Below are 25,535 nucleotides of genomic sequence, written 5' to 3' on the forward strand. Positions count from 1 at the left end.
AGATTAATAGTAACATATTAATATTATTTTTCTTCCATCTGCACAAGTAAAGTTAATGAAAATTGAATGTTATAATTCTATAATTATAAGTAAAGTGTTTTATTAAGTACCTTATACATCTAGAATTACTCTTTAATTCTGGAAACAATTTACTTAGACTCTTCTCTACATAAGAGTAAGATTTCATACTATGATATAGATTTACACAATATGATATAGATTTGCGCAATATAATTGTTTCCTTTTGAATTAATGATATTTTAACTTGAGCTGCAACTTTTTGAAAAGTACTTTGAAGATGAACTCATCTTCATAGATTAAGCAAATAGTATAATCAATTTATGGGGAATGTATTTAGAATATGTAACAGCAAGTTTCAGGAGGTACTTTAGAGTTCAATAATTTAAATATTTATGGAATTGAATTCTTTCTCATGTACCCGTCACTGTACTAGAATCGCCTGTAAATATGTAATCATGTACTTGCTGAAAATGTCACTGACAAAAAATCTTGGTCTTTTAAGAGCTTATGTTACTCATGCTTTCATTTGGTTTTTATTAATAAATTCTTAAGAATTATCCAGATTAATAAGATTTTGTTTTTTATAAGAAATGGGTGTAAACTTCTTATGAAATTCTCAAATTTTAAGAAGAGTTTACAAACAGACACAGGTCATTTTAATTCAGTTTCACTTTTCTCTCTTGAGATGTTAGTCTATCTGCTGTAAAAGGGCATGATAACTTCTTGTGAAGTGGTTTGGTGGGAATTTTATTTATTAAGAACTGCTTCTATTGGGTGAAAACAGTGATTTTTCTGAGATTCTATGATATTACAGTTTTTCCTGCCACTGGGCAGTTTAATACTAAATAATAACATTTTGGTACCCGATCATTGGCCTAAATATGGTATAACTATAGGGACAAAAGCCCCTTTATCTTTGCTGTTACTTACTTACTTATTTATTTATTTGTTGTAGAATATTTGGAGTTTTCCTGATCTTGTTGGATGTGGCTCTAATCTTTGCCGACCTAATTTTCACTGATAGCAAAGTTTATATTCCTTTGGAGTATCGTTCTATTTCTCTAGCTATTGCCTTATTTTTTCTCATGGATGTTCTTCTTCGAGTATTTGTAGAAGGGTAAGTTTGATTATTTTTATAATGCATAAAGCTATTTTGTACTTTTCTAAGAAGCACTTTGGGAGGCCGAGGCAGGTGGATCACGAGGCCAGGAGTTCGAGACCAGCCTGGCCAAGATGGTGAAACCCTGTCTCTACTAAAAATACAAAAATTAGCTGGGTGTAGTGGCGGGAGCCTGTAATCCCAGCTACTCGGGAGGCTGAGGCAGGAGAATTGTTTGAACCCAGGAGGCGGAGGTTGCAGTTAGCCGAGATTGTGCCATTGCACTCCAGCCTGGGTGACAGGGTGAGACTCCGTCCCAAAAAAAGAGAGGCATATTAAAATAATTAACAGGAGCATTCAACTCAAGCTGACTTAAAAGCGTTTGGGCCTTAAGAGAACCTTGATGGTAGTCTGGCAGTATCCCCTATGGTCTGTGTTTGAGTGAGGTGGCCATGGATTGATGCTCCTCTGCTTTTGGAGAGGGGTTGAAAGAGTGGGGAAGACTGCATCTTGTGGTTTGAGTGACAGCTCAACCAGCTCAGCCATAGCACAGAAAACACCAGGTAGAATTATAAGTTTTTGATCTAGGCCCTGATTCCCAGCATCTTTGGACCCATCCGGAGCCTGGGAGAACTTGCCATCCTGAAGGGAAGGACACAGGCCTGGCTGCTTTTACCATGTGATGATCGTAGAGCCCCAGGGCCTTCAGCAAACTTATGCAATAGCTAGGGAGTGGTTACAGCAGGTTTTGGGCAAGACCCAGTGCTGTGCTGGCTTCACGTCTGACCCAATGCCATCATAGTAGCGGTGGCCACAGGGGTGTTTGTGTCAGCGTGGCTCAGAACAGAGAGAGAGACTCTGTTTGGGAGAAATTAAGGGAAGAGAACAAGACTCTCTTTTTGGTAACCCAGAGAATTATCCTGCATGTTGTCCAAGACCATTAAGGCAGTACCACTATGAGTCTGCAAGAACCACAGAGTTTAGGAGGCTTGGGGTGCCCCCTAAAGCAGATACAACTTCGATCACAATCTCCAAGTTCTTTCCAATATCTGGAAAGCCCTCCCGAGAAAGATAGGTACAAACAAGCCCTGACAGTGAAAACTACAATAAATACCTAATTCTTCAACGCCTAGACACTAAAGAACATCTGCTAGCATCAACACTATCCAGGAAAACATGATCTCACCAAATGAACTCAATAAGACACCAGAGGCCAATCCTGGGGAAGCAGAGATATGTGACCTTTCAGACAAAGAAATCAAAATAGCTGTGTTGAGGAAACGCAAAGAAATTTAAGATAACACAGAGAAAAACAATCCTAATTCTATTAGAGAAGTTTAACAAAGAGATTGAAATAATTAAAAAGAATCAAGCAGAAATTCTGGAGCCAAAAAATGTAACTGGCATACTGAAGAATGTATTAGAGTCTTTTAATAGCAGAATTGGTCAAGCAGAAGAAAGAATTAATGAGCTTGAAGGCAGGCTATTTCAAAATACATAGAGGAGACAAAGGAAAGAATAAAAAACAATGAAGCATGCCTACATGATCTAGAAAATAGCATCAAAAGGGCAAATCTAAGCACTACTGGCCTTAAAGAGGAGGTGTAGAGAGAGAGGGGTTAGAAAGTTTATTCAAAGGGATAGTAACAGAACTTCCCAAACCTATAGAAAGATATCAATATCCAAGTGCAAGAAAGTTATAAAACACCAAGCAGATTTAACTCAAAGAAGACTACCTCAAGTCATTTAATAATCACACTCCCAAAGATCAAGGATCAAGAAAGGATCTTAAAAGCAGCAAGAGAAAAGAAACCAATAATATACAATGGAGTTACAATACAGCTGGCAACAGACTTTTTAATAGAAATGTTTCAGGCCAGGAGAGTGTGACATGCCATATTGAAAATGCTGAAGGAAACAAAACATTTACCCTAGAACAATATATTCAGTGAAAATATCCTTCAAAGTGAAGGAGAAAGAAAGACTTTTCCACACAAACAAAAACTGAGGGATTTCATCAACACCAGACCTGTCTTAGAAGAAATGCTAAAGGGAGTACTTCAATCAGAAAGACAAGGACATTAGTGAGGAATAAGTAACTACCTGAAGGTAGAAACCTCACTGGTAATAGTAAATATCCAGAAAAATACAGAATGTTATGACACTGTAACTATGGTGTATAAACTACTCTTATTCTAAGTAGAGAGACAACTATGAGCCAATCAAAAACATTGACTACAACAACTTTTCAAGACATAAATGGTATAATAAGATATAAATAGAAATAACAGATAGTTAAAAAGTAGTGAGACTAAGTTGTAGAGTTTGTATTAGTTTTCTTATTACTTGTTTGTTTATGCAAACAGTGTTATTTTATAAGCTTAAAATAATGGGTTATAAGATAGTATTTGCAATCCTCATGGTAACCTCAAACCAAAAAAATACAAGGGATACACAAAAAATAAGAAACATGAAACTAAATTATATCACCAGAGAAAATTACCTTCATTAATGGAAGACAGGAAGGAAAGAAGGAAGAGAAGACTACAAAACAACTAGAAAACAATTAACAAAATGGCAGGAGTAAGTCCTTGCTTATCAATAATAACATTGAATGTCATCAGACTAAACTTTTCAATCAAAAGACAGAATGGCTGAATGGATGAAAAAAACAAGACCTGGCCAGGCACAGTGGCTGACACCTGTAATCCCAGTACTTTGCGGGGCTGAGGCGGGTGGATCACAGGGTCAAGAGATGGAAACAATCCTGGCCAACATAGTGAAACACTGTCTCTACTAAAAATACAAAAATTAGGTGGGCATAGTGGTGCACACCTGTAGCCCCAGCTACTCAGGAGGCTGAGGCAGAGAAATCTCTTGATCCCAGGAGTTGGAGGTTTCAGTGAGCCGAAATCATGCCACTGCACTCCAGCCTGGTAACAGAGTGAGACTCCACCTCAAAAAAATAAAAATAAAAACAAAACAAAACAAAAAACAAAAGACCCATTGATCTGTTGCCTACAAGAAACACTCTTCTCCCATTAGTCTGAAAATAAAGGAACGGAAAAATATATTCCATTCCAGTAGAAACCAAAAAAGAGCAGGAGCAGCTATCCCTGTATCAGATAAAATAGATTGCAAGACAAAAATGATAAGAAGAGACAAAGAATGTCACTATATAATGATAAAGAGATCAATTCATCAAGAGGCTATAACAATTTTAAGTATATATTCATCCAACATATATAGCCAATATATATACTGAGACCCGATGGCTTCCCTGCTGAATTCTACCAAACATTTAAAGAAGAATGAATACCACTCCTGCTTAAACTATTCCAAAAAGCAGAAGATGAAGGAATACTTCCAAACTCATTCCATGAGGCCAGTATTACCCTGATATCAAAAGCAGACAAAGATGCGTCAAAAAAAGAAACCGGCCGGGAGCAGTGGCTCGCACGTGTAATCGCAGCACTTTGGGAGGCCGAGGCAGGTGGATTACCTGAAGTCAGGAGTTCAAGAGCAGCCTGGCCAATATGGTGAAACCCTGTCTCTACTAAAAATACAAAAATTAGCTGGGCATGGTAGCAGGTGCCTGTCATCCCACCTACTCTGTAGGCTGGGGCATGAGAATCACTTGAACCTGGGAGGTGAAAGTTGCAGTGAGCCCAGATCACGCCACCACACTCCAGCCTGGGTGACAGAGTGAAACTCTGTCTCAAAAAAAAAAAAAAAAAAAAGACAACAGGCCAATGTATCTGATGAATATTGATGCAGAAATCCTCAACAAGATACAGGAAAACTGAATGTAACAATACATTGGAAGGATCATTCATCATGACAAATGGGATTTATCCCTGGGATGCAAGGATGGTTCAAAATATGCAAATCAACCAAAGTGATACATCATATCAACACAATAAAGGATAAAAGCCGTAAGATCATTTCAGTTAATGCTGGAAAAGTGCTGGATAAAATTCAACATTTCTTCATGATAAACACTCTAAAAAAACTGGGTAAAGAATAACACACCTCAATATAATAAAAACCATGTATGACAGACCCCCAGTCAGTATCATACTGAGTGGGGAAAAATGGAAAAGCTTTCCTCTGAGATGTAGAACACAAGTAGGATGCCCACTTTCACCAGTGTTATTCAACATAGTACCGGAAGTCCTAGCTAGAGCAATCATAGAAGATAAAGAAATAAAAGGAATAAAAACAGAAATCCGAATTGGGAAGGAAGAAGTAAAATTATCCTTGTGTTTGCAGATGATATATTTTATTTGGAAAAAACTAAAGAGTCCACAAAAAAATATTAGAATTGATAAATTCAGTAAAGTTGCAGGATACAAAATCAACATACAAAAATCAGTAGCATTTTTATATGCCAACAGTGAACCATCTGAAAAAGAGTTTTAAAAAGTGACCCTATTTACAATAGCCAGAAATAAAATTAAAAATCTAAGAGTTAACCAAAGAAGTGAAAGATCTTTATAATGAAAACGGTAAAACACTGATGAAAGAAATTGAAAAGGACACCACAAAATGGAAAGAGATGCCATGTTCATAGATTGGAAGAATCAATATTGTTCAAAAGACCATACTATCCAAAGCAATTTACAGATTCAATGCACTCCCTATCAAAATACCAATGACATTCTTCACAGAAATGGAAACAACAATCCTAAAATTTATACGGAGCCATAAAAGACCCAGAATAGCAGCTAATCTAAGCACGAAGAACAAAGCTGGAAGAATCACATTACCTAACTTTAAGTTATACTACAGAACTATAGTAACCAAAACAGCATGGCACTGGCATAAACAGACACATAGACCAATGGAAAAGCATAGAGAACCCAGAAACAAATCCACACACCTACAGTGAACTCATTTTCAACAAATGTGCCAAGAACATACATTGAGGAAAAGGCAGTCCCTTCAACAAATGGTTCTGGGAAAACTGGATATCCACATGCAGAAAAATGCAGCTAGACCCCTACCTCTCACCTTATCTAAAAATCAAATCAAAATGGATTAAATACTTAAAGATAAGATCTCAAACTATGAAACTATAACAAGAGAACATTGGGAAGAATCTTCAGGACATTGGTCTGAGCAAAAATTTCTTGAGCAATACCCCACAAGCACAGGTAACCAAAGCAAAAATGGACAAATGGGATCACATCAAGTTACAAATGTTCTTCATAGCAAAGGAAACAATTAACAAAGTGAAGAGACAGCCCACAGAATGGGACAAAATATTTGCAAAATACCCATCTGACAAGGGATAAATAACCAGAATATATAAGGAGCTCCAACAACTCTATAGGAAAAAAATCTAATACTATGATTTTTTTAAATGAGCATAAGATTTGAATAGACATTTCTCAAAAAGAAACATACAGATGGTAAACAGGCATGTGAAGAGGTGCTTAACATTGATCATTAGAGAAAACTACAGTGAGATACCATCTCATCCCAGCTAAAATGGCTTATATCCAAAAGGCAATAACAAATGCTGGCAAACACGTGGAGATAAGAGAACCCTCATACACTGTTCATGCGACTGTAAATTAGTAGAACCACTATGGGGAACAGTTTGGAGGTTCCTCAAAAAATCTAAAAATAAAGCCACCATATGATCCAGCAATCCCACTGCTAGGTGTATACCCACAAGAAAGGAAATGAGTACATAGAGGAGATACCTGCATTCCCATGTTTGTTGCAGCACTGTTCATGAGAGCCAAGGTTTGGAAGCAACCTGTGTTCATCAACAGATGAACAGATAAAGAAAATATAGTACATACACACAAGAGAGTATTATTTAGCTATAAAAATGAATGAGATCCTGCCTTTTGCAACAACATGGATGGAACTGGAGATCACTATGTTAACTGAAATAAGCCAGGTACAGAAAGACAAACACCACATGTTCTCACTTATTTGTGGGCTCTAAAAAGGATAACAGTTGAACTCATAGACATGAGTAGAAGGATGGTCATCACAGGCTGGGAATGGTAGTAGGAGGTTGGGGGTGGGGAGGTGGGGATGGTTAATAGGTACGAAAAAATAGAAAAAAGTGAATGACACCTACTATTTGCTAGCACAACAGGGTGACTATAGTCAATAATAATTGTACATTTTAAAATGACTGAAAGAGTGTAATTGGATTGTTTGTAACACAGTGATAAATGCTTGAGGGGATAGATACCTCATCATCTATGATAAGGGTGGTTAATATGCATTTAGTTATATGTCTGACTATACTTAAATTGCCATATTGGTGTTTTAGTCATATATATGTGTCAAATGATGAACATAAATTTATTGTTTGAAAACTTCCCGTGAATGTTATATTTTTCCCTTAGTCTACTCTAGAAAATGCATTTTAAATAATTTATGAAACTAGAATTCTTAGTGGGGATCAGTCAATAGTTTGTGGTCTTTAAATATTCCTATCTCTTCTTGCAGGGTAGATGAACTCATATTTTTCTGTTTTATATTACAGGAGACAGCATTATTTTTCTGATTTACTTAACATTTTAGATACTGCCATTACTGTGATTATTCTGCTGGTTGATGTCATTTACATTTTTTTTGACGTTAAGTTTCTTAAGGATATTCCTAGGTATGAAATATAAGACTCACTTCTCTTAAAGTTTTTCATTTACTTTTTGCATTTTCTGTGGCTTTTATTCTATATAATCTTTTCAACTTCAAGTGGCTCATTTTATACCAAATATGTTGCTTTAAAATGAAATGTGTAGGTAAATTCCCACATAGGTTGAAAGTAAAAGACTGTGATATTTAGGGACCAGCGAAGAGTATACACACGAAGTACCATTAATTGAATAAAAAAGATGGAGTAGCCAAAGAAGGACTTTACTTCTTGTACTGACTTTAACTTCGCTACATTTTGAAGTTCTCATCAAATTCCCATTTGTATCATTTTTTGGCCTTTTGGCTAAGATCAAGTGTGACATTCTTATTAGTTTCATATCTGATACATAAAAAAATTCGATATTAAAAACGATTCCCCTCTGTGCTTCAACTACAAATCCCTTACACATAATGTTCTGTCTGGGTTTTTCCCACAGCCAAGAGGGAATTTATTTGAGCATATGCAAAATTTGAGTGACTTCAATCACGATTTTCTTTTCCTTTTTTTTTTTTCTTTTGAGATGGAGTCGCACTCTGTCGCCCAGTTTGGAGTTCAGTGGCATGATCTCGGCCTCACTGCAACTTCTGCCCCGCCAGTTAAAGCGATTCTCCTGCCTCAGCCCCCCGAGTAGCTGGGATTACAGGCAGGCACCACCATACCTGGCTAATTTTTGTATTTTTAGTAGAGATGAGTTTCACCATGTTGGTCAGGCTGGTCTCGAACTCCTGACCTCAAGTGATCTGCCCACCTCGGCCTCCCAAAGTACTCGTATTACAAGCATGAGCTACTGTGCCCAGCCTCAATCATGATGTTCTAAAAAATAGAAGACAGAACAGAAAACTGGGAGACGACACATATAGCAACACAACAGTAGAGTTTTGCGTATAGTTGTGGTAGAAACAAAGAAAGCTAAGGCAAAGTTAGAACTGTTAGAGATTAGGAAACTAAAGGGTGTATGAGGACCTGGTGACTCTCTTTTTTTTCTTCTTTTCTACTGTGACAATGAGGAAAATGGAAGAGCAAATGTATACTGGGATGTAGATGTTTGTGGCTTCCTAAGCTTGTTCATGGGTCAAATATCTGGTTTCTTTCTGTACCCTAGCTTCCCTGGACTACAACTCAGGCACCAACTAAGCATGTTAAGTGATAGGCTTTTGGAGTTGTTTGAAAATCACCTCAGCCAATGTGGTCCTCTGACTAGAAACCTCAGCATCACTTGAGAGCTTGCTAGAAATACAAGAAAAATACCTTAGGCCCCACCCTGGACCCACCGAATCAATATCTCTGGGACACAACAATCTGTAGTTTAACACACTTTTCCAGATGACTCTTCTTTATGCATGCTCAAACCAGATAAGCACTAGTCCAGACCATCTGTTATCTGCTTTGATGTTTCTGACGGTAGGAGAGATACCAGCTAGCACACTTGGGAAGTATCTCAATCTGTTGCCTGCCTAATGTGCATTAGCAGCTGTAGTGAGCCTCTGCTAGAGATGGGAGTAACAAAGGTGAACAAGAATCCTCAATTTGTTTTGATGTGGAGAAATTGAAAATGCTGGCCTCAAATCCCAAAATTAAATTTACAAATTCTAAGACTCTATCGTTTCACTATTTCTCTAGACCAGAATTTTTCAACCTCAACATTACTAACATTTTGGGCCAGATCATTATTGTCATAGGAGGGTGGTGAGCAGTTATATTCATTGCCGGATGTCTAGCAGAATTCCTGGCTTCTATCCATTAGATGGAAGTAGCGCACGTGCGCGCGCACACACACACACACACACACACCAGTTGTGAAAACCAAAAATGCCTCAAGACACTGCCAAATATCCCCCATGTAGGTGATTGAGGAGAGGAGGGAAAATTGTCCCTGGTTAACAAGTGCTGCTCTAAACTTCATTTATATTCATAAAATTGTCTGTTTCTGAAGCAAAAATTGATCTTTTAAATTTATTTTTAGATGGACATGTTTATTTCGACTTCTACGACTTATCATTCTGATAAGAGTTTTTCATCTGGCTCATCTAAAAAGACAACTTGGAAAGCTGATAAGAAGGCTGGTAAGTGGGCAAAACATGCTTATGATTCAGAAAAATATTTTGTGTTTTGGGACCCATTGGCAAGGGTTGATATCTATACTGTATAATGTTCTTTATTTTTATGTTGATTTATGTTTCACCAACTAATAATGGTTTTAAACTCTCAGGTTTCAGGAAACAAAAGGCGATACAAAAGGGATGGATTTGACCTAGACCTCACTTATATTACAGGTCTGTGACACTTAACTGTTGATTTACTTATATTAACTTCACTTTTTCTTGTAATTATATTTTTATTTTGTTTTTGCCTCGTCTAAGCCACATTCATTCAAAGTATTCTTTATTCGTGAGGCTATATGCTATGCCACTGTGATAGTGTGACATATTTGTGGTTTAGTCCTGGCAAGGAAGATTTCCATGTCATCTCAATTCAGGACTACTCGGTTGCAGCACAAGAACTTGAATGGATTTTCAGCTGACTCCATTTGAGTTTCAATTTATTAAGTTCTAGTAGTTATCCTGAATCCCAAGGATCCCAGAGAGACCGCTTCTCTTCGTAGAACCCCAGAGAATGAGGTCACAGCTTTGTTGATCCCAGGTTTTCTGAGTCAGAGGGCCACAAAGCACGTTGGGAGTTCCCACCATCACTGGTGCCCAGAACTCTTGGAATTTCTTTGTTATTTAAGATAAGAAATAAATTCCAAGAACAGGGAGAACTTCAGACTGAGGCCAACATAAGTACATGGCATATGTTTTGAACCAGTGGAGTGTTAAGAACACCATGCCAGCTTAATGGTCATTATGTTGGATAATTTAATATGTTATCTTGATTATCCTGAGTATTAGCTCTTTTCTGTCAACCTCAATCTTAAAAGGTATTTTTCTGTGAAAATGGAGTCTGATCATATAAAATTAATTTTTGTATGTTATTTTAAATCTATAATAATGTTTGTAATAGGGATGATTTTGACTTCCAGAACGTATTATCGCTATGTCATTTCCATCTTCTGGAGGCCAGTCTTTCTATCAGAATCCAATTAAGGTAAGGGTGTTTATCTTAAAAATACTCATTTCTCAGTGAATGTAGACTGTGTAGTCATAAGTTTAATATTGACCCAGAAATGTCAATGTTCTTTCCAAAAGGTACTCTTTCAAGGAAAACAATCATAATGGATTGATACCAGTTACAGTTGTCCCAGTGGTTACAAACCACCCCCAAACTTACTGGCTTATGATAGCAACTATTTATTTGGCTCATGATACTATGGTTTGTGAATTTGAGATGGGCTTAACTGTTCAATTCTGTGCTCACAGAGAGCATTGCCTCTCTCAGCTGAGTTCATTCATGCATCTGTGGGCAGCTACTGAGTCATCTGAGGACTGGCTAGTCTAAAATGACTTGGCTGCCCTCAGCTGACAGAGCCACTGCATGCTCCACGCACCCCTCAAGGCCCATCCCATCTGGCACCCACTGCTGCCAACAGCCCCACCCCCTTGACCAGCAGAGCTGCCACATGCTGCATGCACTTCTAAGAGCCTGAGGACTGGCCTGCCTGGTGCCCACCCTGCTGGTGGCACCACCCCACCACTAGCAAAGCCACTGCACCTAGCATGCATACCTCTGGGGCCTTGGAATGAATCCGACTGATGGCTCCCACCCCAAGAAAAGCCATACCACTGTCTCCACAAACACTCACCATCTAGGCCACTGAGGCATTCAGAGACACCTCTAAATGCTGATTACAGCCAAAGAAGTCACATGAAGACTATATTACCACACCCATCTAGAACCAAAGTCAAATCGCCCTACTCAGTGAACACTAGGAGACAAGTATTGGAAAAAATATTTCTCTATGAAAGCTCCATAGCATTGGAAGAGGCACCTGTTCCATCAGATGTGCAAAAATCAATTTAGGGCCACAAGAAACATAAAAAGCAAGGAAACATCACATCCCCAAAGAAACACAATAATTCCCCATTAACAGACCCTAAATTTTAAGAGTATATCAAATGGCTAAGAAGGAATTTGAAATAATGATCTTGAGGAAACTCTATGAGATACAAGAGAATACAGATAGACAAATCAATGAAATTAGAAAAACAATTTATCATCTTATGAGAAATTCAACAAAGATATAGATGTCATTAAAAACCAAACAGAGATCTTGGAGCTGAAGAATTTAAGGAATAAAATAAAAAATAATCAAGAGACCAGATGCAGTAGGTCACTCCTGTTATCCCAGCACTTTGGGAGGCCAAGGCAGGTGGATCACTTGAGGCCAGGAGTTCAAGACAAGAGTGATTAACATGGCAAAATCCCATATCTTAAAAAAACACAAAATTTAGTCAGGTGTGGTGGTGCGTGCCTGCAATCCCAGCTACTCGGGAGGCTGAGGCACGAGAATAGCTTGAACCCAGGAGGTGGAGGTTGCAGTGAGCTGAGATCATGCCACTGCGCTCCAACCTGGTTGACAGGGAGGGACCCTGTCTCCAAAAAAATTATATACATATATATAATCAAGAGCTTTAAAAACAGACATGGGAGAGATGTGGCTGAAATCTAGGAAGCTCAAAGGTTCTCAAATAGAATCAACCCAAGATGGTCTTCTCTGAGGTGCATAATAGTCAAACTTTCAAAAGTCAAAAAGAGGGAATATTGGTCAGGTGCGGTGGCTCACACCTGTAATCCAGGACTTTGGGAGGCTGAAGTGGGTGGATCACAAGGCCAGGAGTTCAAGACCAGCCTGGCCAACATGAAGAAACCCCATCTCTACTAATAATAGAAAAAAAACTTAGCTAAGTGTGGTGGCGTGCACCTGTAGTTCTGGCTACTTGGGAGGCTGAATCATGAGAAATGCTTAAACCCAGGAGGTGGAGGTTGTAGTGAGCTGAGATCACACCATTTCACTTCAACCTGGGTAACAGAGTGGGACTGTCTGGAAAAAAAAAAAAAGGAAATATTAAAAACAGCAAGAAAAAAGCATCAAATCACATGTAAGGGAAACTCCTTTAGTTTAACAGTGGATTTCCCAGTGGAAACTTTACAGGTCAGTAGACAATGGGATGATATAGTCAAAGTACTGAAAGGAAAAAAATACAAAAAAACTATAAACTAAGAATACTATACCCAGCAGAGCTATCCTCTAGAAATGAGGGAGAAATAAAGTATTTCCCAGACAAGCAAAACCTGAGGGAATTCATCACCACTAGACTGGCCTTACAAGGAATGCTTAAGGGGGATTCTACAAATGAAAGCAAGAGGATGACTACCGTCATGAAAAACACCAAACTGTAAAACTCACGAGCAGATACATAAGAAAGAGAGAGAAATCAAACTTTATCTCTACAGAAAACCACCAAACCACAAAGATTAAAAAAAAAAAAAAAAAAAAAAAAAACAGAGGAAGAAAAAAACAAAGGATATACAAAACAACCAAAAAAAAAAATGAATAAAATGACAGGATAAATCCTCATCTATTAATAGTAACCTTGAATGTAAACAGATCAAATTCCCAATTAAAAGAGATGGAGTTGGTTGCCAAGATAAAACAAACAAACTAACAAAAAACCCAACTACATACTGCCTAGAAGAAACTAACTTCACCTGTAAAGGTACACGCAGACTGAAAGTGAAGGGATAGAAAAAGATATTCCAGGCAAACAGAAACCAAAAGTGGGCAGGAGTAGCCATACGTATATCAGATAAAACAGACTTTAAGTTAAACTGTATGAGGGGACAAAGACAGACATTTTATAATGATGAAAAGATCAATTTAGCAATAGGATATAATAATTGCAAATATATATGTACCCAACTCTAGAGCACTCAGATAAACAAGGCAAATATGAGATCTAAAGAGAAAGACAGACTCCAATCTAGTAACAGTTGGGGTCTTTAACACCCCATAACACCCCACTCGTAGCACTGGACAGATCATCTAGTCAGAAAATCAACAAAGAAATGTCAGATTTCAGCTTACAGAGAGGAATAAGTTTTAGTATTCTATAGCACTGGAGGGTGACTACAGTTAACAATAATTTATTGTATATTTTTAAAAAGAAAGGCTCTTGAGTGTTCCCACCACAAAGAATGATAAATATTTGAGGTGATGGACATGCTGATTATCCTGATTTGATCATTACACATTGTACACAGGTATTGAGATATCACTCTCTACCTTATAAATATGAACAAGTATTATGTGTCAGTTAAAATTTTTTTTAAAGAATAAAAAAGCAGTTTTTTTTAATCAAAGAAAAGAAAATCACATGACTTGGCTGAATGGTCCCATGTGGTCTCTCATTCTCTAGTAGGCTACTTCAGGCCTGTTCACATAATGGCAGTGGCAAGAGTACCAGGAGCGGCAAGCAAAACAATGTAAATCCTCTTAAGGCCTAGGCTCAAAATTAGTATAATATTACTTCTACCCGATTTTATCGGACAATGCAAATTATACTACGATTCTGGATTCAGAGTAGAAAATAGACTCCAACTCCTGGTGGAAGGAATTGTAAAGAATCATGGCTGTTGTTTTTTTTTTTTTTTTTTGGGACGGAGTCTCACTCTGTTGCCCAGGCTGGAGTGCAGTGGCGCAGTCTCGGCTCACTGCAACCTCTGCTTCCTGGGTTCACGCCATTCTCCTGCCTCAGCCTCCTGAGTAGCTGGGCCTACAGGTGCCCGCCACCATGCCTGGCTAATTTTTTGTATTTTTGTATTTTTTTTTTTTTTTAGTAGAGATGGGGTTTCACCGTGTTAGCCAGGATGGTCTCGATCTCCTGACCTCGTGATCCACCCCCCCTTGGCCTCCCAAAGTACTGGGATTACAGGCTTGAGTCGCCGTGCCCGGCCGAGATCCTAAATTATAGTGGCGACATACTGCTTTAGGCTCCATGGATGACTAAACTAATTTCAGACGTATAATGCTGTTTACTGTGAAATGCCAACTGAAAGTCATTGTTTAATTTTATGTAATTTACAATACTTACTATACCTCAATAAAACTATAATTATCAAGGGCTGGCATCGGTTGCCGAGAGGTGGAAGGAGTACCTTTCCGCAGCATGTTAGCTCAGGTTCGAACAGGACAGGGCCTCAAGTTCAGCAGCTTTTCAGAAAATGGCCTGGATCCCCAGCCTGAACCATCATCCCATGGTTGGAGAATGTGGACAGGTTATTTTATTAAGAAAGTAATGATAAACCAAGGGGTATGGGAATTAAGAACTATGGCTAAAAAAGAAATGTTTAGAGTGATGCAAAATGGCCAATTAAAAGCAGCTGCACTCCCCAGCACTCACAGAGAGGAATGAAAAGGGGCAGGTGAATTCAGCACCTTCAACTGAGATATCCAGGTTCTCCCATTGGGACTGACTGGAACAACAGCTCGCCCCATGGAGAATGAAGAAAAGTGGAGAGAGGGTGTATGGCCCAGCTGAGAGCAGCATGGAGCCAAAGGAACCCCCACTCCCAGCCAAGAGAAGCAGTGAGTGATTGTCCAGTGCTGCTCAGGAAACAGTGCTTCTCCTATTGATCTTTGCAACCCATGGATCAGGGGATCCCCTTGTAAGCCCATGCCACCAGGGCCTTGTGTCTGACACACAGAGCTGTGTGGAGTCTCAGCAGATCAGCTGCTCAGGTACACACAGAAACCCAGGCGTTTTACGTACTCTGGCCCCAAGATCCTCAGCAAGGTGGAAAATCTGTCCATACATACTTTGGAAAGGGGCTGAATCCAGGGAGCCAAGCAGTGTCATTCTGTGGGCTCCACTTCCACGGTACCTCACAAGTTAAGACCCATCGGCTTGGAATCCTAGCCAACCAAGAGCAGCAGGTTGGATTCCACCTCAGATGGGTCTGAGTTCCCTGGGAGGTGGAGAGGGGCAGCCAGCATCACTGCAGTTCATAGACTCAGCCACTCCTGCCTGCCAGCTATGGAAAATACAGGTGGTCAGGAGGAAGAAGTGTTCTCTACAATGCAGCACACCTGGTCTACCAAAAAGCAGCCAGACTGCTTCTTTGGATAGGTCCCTGATCCCATGTCTCCTGAGTGGGTAAGAACTCCCCATGGGGGTCTCCAGCCACTTCCTACAGGTGTATGTAGAGTTGCTACAGGTCAGTATTCCCCTGGGATGGAGCTTCCAAAGGAAGGAGCTGGCTGCCATCTTTGCTATTTCACAGCCTTCACTGGCAATACCTCCAGGTACACGGGAGAAAGTCAGGTGACTGGGGTCTTGAATGGACCCTCAGCAAACTGCAGAAGCACTATGGTAGAGTGGCCTGTTAAAGGAAAAACAAACACAGAGAAAACAACAACTGCTCAAAGAAGTCAGAGAAGACACACACAAAAAATGGAAAAACATCCCATGCTCATGGATGGGAGGAATCAATATCATGAAAATGGCCATATTGCCCAAAGCAATTTATAGATGCAATACAATTCCCATTAAACTGCTATTGAAATTCTTCATAGAATTAAAAAAAACTATCTTAAAATTCATATAGAACAATAAAAGAGCCCAAATACCCAAGACAATCCCAAGCAAAAAGAACAAAGCAGGAGGCATCCTGCTACCTGACTTCAAACTATACTATACTACAGGGCTACAGTAACCAAAACAGCATGGGACTAGTACACGAACAGATGTATAGACCAATGGAACAGAATGGAAAACTCAGAAATAAGACCTCACACCAACAACCATTTGATCTTTAACAAACTTGACAAAAACAAGCACTGGTAAAAGGACTCCCTATTTAATAAATGGTGCTGGAGTGCTGGCTAGCCATAGATAGAAAATTGAAACTGGACTTCTTCCTTACACCATATCCAAAAATTAACTCCAGATGGATTAAAAACTTAAATGTAAATCCCCAAAGTATAAAAACTCTAGAAGAAAATCTAGGCCATACCATTCAGAAAATAGGCACGGGCAAAGATTTCATGATCAGAATGCTAAAAGCAATTGCAACAAATGCAAAAATTGACAAATGGGATCTAATTAAACTAAAGAGCTACAGAATGGGGAAAATTTATACAATCTATCCGTCCGACAAAGGTCTGATATTCAGATTCTACGAGGAACTTAGACAAATTTACAAGAAAAAAACACACAACCCTGTTAAAATGTGAGGAAAGGATATGAACGGACACTTCTCAAAAGAGGACATACATGCAGTCAACAAAAATATGGAAAAAAAAAGCTCAACATCACCAACCACTAAAGAAATGCAAACAAAGCCGCCATGAGATACCACCTCATGCCAGTCAGAATGGCTATTATTAAAAAGTCCAAAAATAACAGATGCTGGCAAGGTTGCAGAGAAAAAGGAATGCTTTTTACACGGTTAGTGGGTGTGTAAATTAGTTCAGCCATGTAGAACATGTAGAAGACGGTGTGGCAATTCCTCAAAGACGTAGAGGCAGAAATAGCATTTGACCCAGCAATCCCATTACCAAGTATAGACCCAAAGGAATCTAAATCACTGTCTTACAAAGATACATGCACGTGTATGTTCACTGCAGCGATATTCACAATAGCAAAGACATGGAATCAACTTAAATGCCCATCAATGATAGATCGGCTAAAGAAAATGTGGTACATAAATACCATGGAATACTGTGCAGCCATAAAAATGAAGAAGATAACATCCTTTGCAGAGACATGGATGGAACTGGAAGCTGTTATCCTCAGCAAACTAACACAGGAGCTGAAAACCAAACACTGCATGTTCTCACTCATAAATGGGAACTGAATAATGAGAACACATGGACACATGGTGGGGAACAACGCACACTGGGGCCTGTCAGGAAGGAGGGGGTGGGAGAGGGAGAGCCTCAGGAAGAATAGCTAATGGATGCTGGGCTTAATACATAGGGATGAGATGATCTGTGTAGCAAACCACCGTGGCACATGTTTACCTATGTAACAAGCCTGCATATCCTGCACATGTACCCCTGAACCTAAAATAAATAATCACATTTTATTGAGGTATAACATAGATGGCAAGTTGCACTAATCAGGTGTGTATCTTGATGATATTGCACATAAGTATATATGAATGTAACCAACACTTCTATCAATGTATTGGTCTATGACTGATCTCTGATTAATTGTTGTAAAGATATAAAATATCAAGATTCATGTTTTTCATATAGCTATCAATGCCTCCTGTACCATTTACTGTGAAGAGCATAACTTCCCCAATGAATTGCAGAGGTGTGTTTATTGCAAATCAAGTGAACACATATGCATAAGTTTGTTTCTCGGCTTTTTCTCCTTTTATTATGACTTGTCTATACTTAAGTCCAGACCACAGTTTTAAATATTATGGCTTTATAGTGAGTTTTGAAAACTTTTGTCTAAGTCCCCCAACTTTGTACGTCTTTGTTTAAAAACTATCTTGGCTCTTCTAGATTTTTTGAATTTCCATATACATTTTAGAATCTTCTTGGCAATTTACACACACATACACACACACACACACACACACATCCTGCTAGTATTTTGGCTTGGGCATTCATTCACCACATTGCTTAATTTAGGGAGAATTGACATGTAAAAATATTGAGATTTCCAACTCAAGAACATAATATATCTCTCTACTTATGTCTTCTTTGACTTCTTTTTGCAAAGTTTGCAGTGTACAGGTTTTACACATTTTTTTTTTAATTTTTTATTTTTTTTGAGACGGAGTCTCGCCCTGTCGCCCAGGCTGGACTGCAGGGCGCGATCTTCACTCACTGCAAGCTCTGCCTCCCGGGTTTGCGCCATTCTCTTGCCTCAACCTCCCAAGTAGCTGGGACCATAGGCGCCCGCCGCCACGCCCGGCTAATTTTGTTTTTTTGTATTTTTAGTAGAGACGGGGTTTCACGTGTTAGCCAGGATGGTCTCGATCTCCTGACCTCATGATCCGCCCACCTCAGCCTCCCAAAGTGCTGGGATTACAGGCATGAGCCACTGCGCCCGCCCTACACATCTTTTGTTAGTTTTATTTCTAGGCATTTGATAAGTTTTTATGCTGTTTTAAATGATATTTGAATATCTTCATTTTCTGATTATTTGCTATTGGTATATAGAAACATAATTCATTTTTGTATATTGACTTTTGTTTTGTTTTTAAATTTTAAGTTCTGGGAGACATGTGCTGAATGTGCAGGTTTGTTACATAGGTATACATGTGCCATGGTGGTTTGCGGCAGCTGTCAACCCATCATCTAGGTTTCAAGTTGTGCATGCATTAGCTATTTGTCCTAATGCTCTCTTTCTCCTTTCCCCCAATCCCCGACAGGCCTCTTTCCCCTCCCTGTGTCCATTCTCATTATTCAGCTCCCACTTATGAGTGAGAACATGCGGTATTTGGTTTTCTGTTCCTGTGTTAGTTTGCTGAGGATGATGGTTTCAGCTTCATCCATGTCCCTGCAAAGGGCATGAATTCATTCCTTTTCATGGCTGCATAGTATTCCATGGTGTATATATGTGCCACATGTTCTTTATCCAGTCTATCATTGATGGGCATTTGGGTTGGTTCCAAGTCTTTGCTATTGTAAATAGTGCCGCAGTGAACATATGTGTGCATGTGTCTTTATAGTAGAATGATTTATAATCCTTTGGGTATATACTCAGTAATGGGATGGCTGGGTCAAATGGTATTTCTGGTTCTAGATCCTTGAGGAATCACCACACTGTCTTCCACAATGGTTAAACTAATTTACACTCCTGCCAGCAGTGTAAAAGTGTTGCTGTTTCTCCACATCCTCTCCAGCATCTGTTGTTTCCAGACTTTTTAATGATCGCCATTCTAACTAATGTGAGATGGTATTTCACTGTGGTTTTGATTTGCATTTCTGTAATGACCAGTGATGATGAGCTTTTTTTTTGTATGTTTGTTGGCCGCATAAATGTCTTCTTTTGAGAAGTGTCTGTTCATGTCCTTCACCCACTTTTTGGTGGGGTTGTTTTCTTCTTGTAATTTGTTTAAGTTATTTGTAGATTTTGGATATTAGCCCTTTGTCAGATGGGTAGATTGCAAAAATTTTCTCCCATTCTGTAGGTTGCGTGTTCACTCTGATGATAGTTTCTTTTGCTGAGCAGAAGCTCTTTAGTTTAATTCGATCCCATTTGTCAATTTTGGCTGTCGTTGCAATTGCTTTTGGTGTTTTAGTCATGAAGTCTTTGCCCATGCCTATGTCCTTAATGGTATTGCCTAGATTTTTTTCTAGGGTTTTTATAGTTTTAGGTTTTATGTTTAAGTTTTTAATCCATCTTGAGTTAATTTTTGTATAAGGTGTAAGGAAGCGGTCCAGTTTTCCGCATATGGCTAGCCAGTTTCCCCAGCACCATTGATTAAATAGGGAATCCTTTCCCCATTGCTTGTTTTGGTCAGGTTTGTCGAAGATCAGATGGTTGTAGATGTGTAGTGTTATTTCTGAGGTATCTGTTCTGTTCCATTGGTCTATATATCTGTTTTGGTACTAGTACCATGCTGTTTTGGTTACTGTAGCCTTTTAGTATAGTTTGAAGTCAGGTAGTGTGATGCCTTCAGCTTTGTTCTTTTTGTTTAGGATTGTCTTGGCTATACAAGCTCTTTTTGGTTCCATATGAAATTTAAAGTAGTTTTTTCTAGTTCTGTGAGAAAAGTCAGTGGTAGCTTGATGGGAATAGCATTGAATCTATGAATTACTTTGGGCAGTATGGCCATTTTCACAATATTGATTCTTCCTATCCATGAGCATGGAATGTTTTTCTATTTCTTTGTTTGTTTTAGACAGGGCCTTGCTCTGTCACCGCAGGCTGGAGTGCAGTGGCACCTGGGCTCATGCAATTCACCCACCTTGGTCTCCCATGTAGCTGGGACTACAAGCAGGCACCACCACACTTGGCTAATTTTTTTTTAATGAATTTTTGTAGACAGGGAGTCTCAATGGCCCAGGCTGGTCTCAAACTCCTGGGTTCAAGCAATCTTCCCACCTGAGCCTCCCAAAGTGCTGGAATTAGTAATAGGTGTGAGCCACCACACTTGGCCTTGTATATTAACTTTTTATCTGGCATCCTTCATAAATTCACACATTCATTTTAATAATTAATGTGTAGATTCCCTGGGATTTTATGTATACAATCATAAAGTTACTACTTTCTTCCCAGTTGTTATACTTTTTTCTTTCCTTATTGAATTATCTATGACTTTCACTGTAATATTGAATAGAAATGGTAAGAGGAGGCAGCCTTAGGCTTCAGCAGTTGTATAAAAATGCATTTGTAAATACCCAAAGACCTTGAAGAGAAGGATCTGACCCACATCTCACCCAGGTTATGCTACTCCCAGCTAAGACATGATTCGACCACACCCTTGGCCAATTTTGAAAATTGTTTCAAACTATTTATTTGAGGTGGAATTACTTTTCCTCTCCCATAATGGGAACAGTCATGGAGTAATGTGACCAGGGTCCATTGGATGGGTCATGCCACTTGAGGGCAGCGATCCCCAAATTCCAAATTCCATCTTTGTGGGTAAAGCATCTCTTGATTGCTAATATTGTTTTTTAAAGCCGGTTGAGCTAATAACTGTGAGTTAATTATGCCATGTCTAAATTGAGCCAATTTTCTTTTAGTAGTTTTGGTGGTGCCTAATATCAACTTGGCAAGACTTAATATTAGCTGGGGTGTTTTTAACAGCCAAAAACTTCACTTAGCATATAAATCAAAACAAAGACATTACTATTTCCTTGTGGGGTGATCGCTAGACTATTGGTTTCTATCCGTTATTAAACTGTTATCTCCTTAGGGCATTGACAAAAGTACTAATAAGTCACTGATTTCTTTACCATTTTTAATCAGAGTATCCAAAAAGGAGGTAATAAATCATGTGTTTTAATAAATGCCACAAATCATGAGCCACCCAAAAAGTAAATCTACTGTCCATATTAATATTTAGTCTTTCATCTTTGCCAGAGCGCAGCCCCAAATCTAAGCTACTAGTTCAGCTACCTGGACAGGCCGAGAATTAGGCCATGGAGCACTTCAGTCATTGCATGTTCAATGACAACAGCATATCCTGCACTTGGAATGCCTTTGTCATTTTTGAGAACCATCCACGATGTATATTAAATCAAGGTTGACTCAAAGGTACATGATTCAAATCCAGGTATACTTAACTTCTGAGAGGATGCTAAACAGTCATGTGATTCCTCTTTATTCTTAAAAGAGAATAAATTTGCAGGGTTACATTTTGAACAACATTGAATATGCAAAGCAGACCTTACAATTTCATAAGTGGTAAATTTACTAGTGGAGAAATGTCAGATGCTGCCTTGAAGTAGCAAAAACTTTAGAGATGTTGGACCCATAGAGTTAGTGGACAAACAAGCACTGTGGTGGAAGCATCAAGAAGTTTGGCCACTGCTACCACCTCATGCAGGTAACAGAGGGTGTACCTTTGCCTCCAAATCAAGGAATGTACTAAGATAGGCAGAGAGAAGAGTTGAGCAGATTTAGGAAAACCGAAGGTGGAGGTTGTTGCAAGAAGGCTTTCACAGAGTGGCATTTTCTACTTTTGCATCACAAGGAAGTTGCATCAGAAAGTATAAACTTAGTAAGCCCATGCAAAGGCTGAGCTATGAGAAGAATCAGATATACAATTACCTATAGTCCTAAAATCTTCTTAGCCGTCTTTTGATTTCTGTTCTTGGTAGAATTGAATGCTCTTTATTCTGGTTGAAAACAGAAACTGTCCCTCTGGTGACAGCTTGTGACCAGAAAAATGTAGATTCTTGGCAGAGTTCACCTTTTCTCTAGATTCTTTATGTCCCTTTTCACCTACTTTGAATAAGAGGTATTTGGAGCCTTTAGTAAACTACTTAGATCAGGAAACACAGCAGTAAATCATCAGTATATTGTGTCTATATATATATATATATACACATATATAATTATAAAAAGTATATATACACATATATAATTATAAAAAGTATATATACATATATAATTATAAAAAGTATATATATATATATATATGTGTGTATATATATACATATAAATTTTTAGATGTTGAGAGAACTAGGAAGGGGATTCAGAGAATCCCTAAGGTTTAACCCTCCAGGTATATTTGTCTTCCCACGAAAAAGCAAATATTGCCTGTTTTTGTTTTCTTTTTTTTTTTTTTTTTTTTTGAGTTGGTGTCTTGCTGCAACCTCTACCTCCTGGCTTCAAGCGATTCTCCTACCTCAGCCTCCCAAGTAGCTGGGATTACAGGCATCTGCCATAGTGCCTGGCTAATTTTTGTATTTTTAGTAGAGACGGGGTTTCACCATCTTGGCCAGGCTGGTCTTGAACTCCTGACCTCGTGATCCACCTGCCTCGGCCTCCCAAAGTGCTGGGATTACAGACATGAGCCACCACGCCCGGCCAACTGTTTTTCTATATATGTATGCTAAAGAAGCCTGCACATAAATTACTGCAGTGAGATATTTACTGGTTGAGAGAATGAAGAACGGGACAGTATTCTAATGGTTGCATGATATTTCATTAGTGCTATGATTAACCTCTAATATTGGACATTTAACTATTATCAATAATACAACAACAAATGTCTTTGAGCATAAGGCTTTTTCTGTACAGATTGTTAGGAGTGAAATTACGTAGTTGAAGAGAATGAATATTTTTGGGGTTCTTAATATATATTGCCAAATCCAAGAGCAATTGTATTATTGTATCAAAATAAATCAGAGTTTTTAATGTCATGCCTTATTTTGCCAGCATTGGATTTTCTCATTAAAAGGGAAAGGGCTAATTTCATGGGTGCAAATGTCATGTCACTGTTGTTTTGACTTCTTTATTGGCGACACTGAATATTTATGTAGGTTGTTAATCAGTTTGATTTTCTCTTTTATGGATTGTTTATGTCCTTGGCCCATTTATCTATAAGGTGAGGGAGTAATATTTAAGTTGTTGTTAATGAATTATTAATTTATTATCCTAGGCATAGTCCCCAACAGTGCATTTTTCTGAAAAAATATTTTCCCCTGTTGTTCATTATAACATTTTTCAACAGAAATTTCCGAATTTTATGAAGTTAAACCTAAGGCTATAGATCTTCCATTGATTCAACACTTTTAGTTCTTCCTCATCCAAAGAATTGATTAAAATTCACTTAAATTTCTCATAGATATTTGTAGTTTTTAATATGTGATTTCTAAACGTATATGGATTTTATGCAAGAAATTTCATGAATTCTAAAGTATATGAAATGTTTTATCCTTCCCCTCTGCCACTATGCAGATTCAGAGTGTTCATCTTTTTGACGTATTATTTCCTCCTAACATAGATAACCAATTTAATAAATGGATGACTTCGATACCTTAATTTTAGTGTTCTCAATATCAAGCCAGTAAACATTGTTCTGACGGTACCATACTAATCAGTTTTTGAAATTGTGTCACTATTGTTGTTGCACAGAGATATATACATATGTGTGTATGTTTCAGAAAGATATATTTCCTGAAAAAATTGTTGGATTCGTATAGTGATATTAATTATATTTCAAATAATACTTACTATTTTCATTGAAATATGTATATATATATATACACACACACACACACTTACCAGTACATATATATCTTCATTAAAAAATTAAGAGAACGGGTGAGCCAAAAAAGTTTCCGTATTGTTACCAGTTATTTATCAATTGATATAATATGTTTATCTTTTTCTATCACGCATACACACACAATCATAGTGTATACTTTTTGCATTTATTTGTTTACATAGTGCTTAGGTAGAATGTAATATTCAAATCAGTATCTAAAAGACATACCTAGTCAAAATTAAATAAGCAATATGAATTAGATTTAAATAAGAACCACATTAACTGTGAATTATGATTTCGAACAAATTTACTTAAAGTTAGTTAACCATCTAATTTACTTTTCTGATAGCTTTAAACAGTGTGTATTTACAATAGAGGCTAATCTGAGTAATCAAACACACTTTGTGGACTATTTGAAAAACCACAGTGGATTAGAATTTGAAATTGGCATATGCTTGCATTCCCTGAGTCTCCCCTAGAAGATGCTAGTGAGAGACAAAGTAATAGAAAGTAATAACCATTTTAGGTTCCTCGTGGAAATGGCTTATGTTGGTGCCATGTGAATATGTAAAATATGTGTTTCTTTTTTTTAGGAAGTCATACAGTTTCTAGACAAAAAACATCTAAACCACTATCGAGTCTACAATCTATGCAGTATGTACCTTACTCTGTATTTTGCTACTGTAGATAGAAAACAGATTACTGAATGTAAGAAGATGATTTTGTTTTTTACATTGCATTTAATCATAAGTATTTGGTGGTGGGGAGGAAGGAATTTAAAAATCCCCATCTTGAACTGGCCCCATCTGGTAGAAGGAGTTAGCCTAGGAGCACAAAGTACCCTATGAAGGAGGCAGCTCTGGCAGGACCAATGAGGCTGGAGTGGAGGCAAACCATTTTAGGGAAGATCTGTTCTAGTGATACTAGGTTTAGGAAAATCTGTCTGTTTTTCCTGCCAGATTGTGTTATGAGGACATAGACAATTTAACAAATGAGTCCTCTGACCCATTAGCAGTGGGTTGTGATGAGAGCAGGGCCCTAGATGGGATAAAAGCAAACTCTTTAGAAAATAGGTTGCAACCCAGCTTGCCACTCTGTCTTGATTTTTTTCTCTACCTGTATACG

The 25,535-nt window shown here is 38.2% G+C and overlaps 1 protein-coding gene and 1 pseudogene across 1 annotated transcript in view; both read left to right on the forward strand.

Annotated features, from left to right (window-relative positions):
• The window catches only part of LOC129011734 (phosphatidylinositol 3,4,5-trisphosphate 3-phosphatase TPTE2-like), a 90,612-nt gene that overhangs the window by 26,470 nt on the left and 38,607 nt on the right, over window positions 1-25,535 (forward strand). Inside the window, 6 exon segments of the mRNA XM_054446913.2 lie at window positions 977-1,138; window positions 7,635-7,754; window positions 9,751-9,850; window positions 9,997-10,060; window positions 10,807-10,871; window positions 25,004-25,064. Coding sequence (XP_054302888.2) covers window positions 1,107-1,138; window positions 7,635-7,754; window positions 9,751-9,850; window positions 9,997-10,060; window positions 10,807-10,871; window positions 25,004-25,064 — 442 coding nt within the window. The 5' untranslated portion in view covers window positions 977-1,106.
• LOC129012042 (U2 spliceosomal RNA) lies at window positions 8,071-8,190 on the forward strand (annotated as a pseudogene).

The sequence above is a fragment of the Pongo pygmaeus genome, chromosome 14, assembly GCF_028885625.2.
Source record: "Pongo pygmaeus isolate AG05252 chromosome 14, NHGRI_mPonPyg2-v2.0_pri, whole genome shotgun sequence".
Lineage (NCBI taxonomy): Eukaryota > Metazoa > Chordata > Mammalia > Primates > Hominidae > Pongo > Pongo pygmaeus.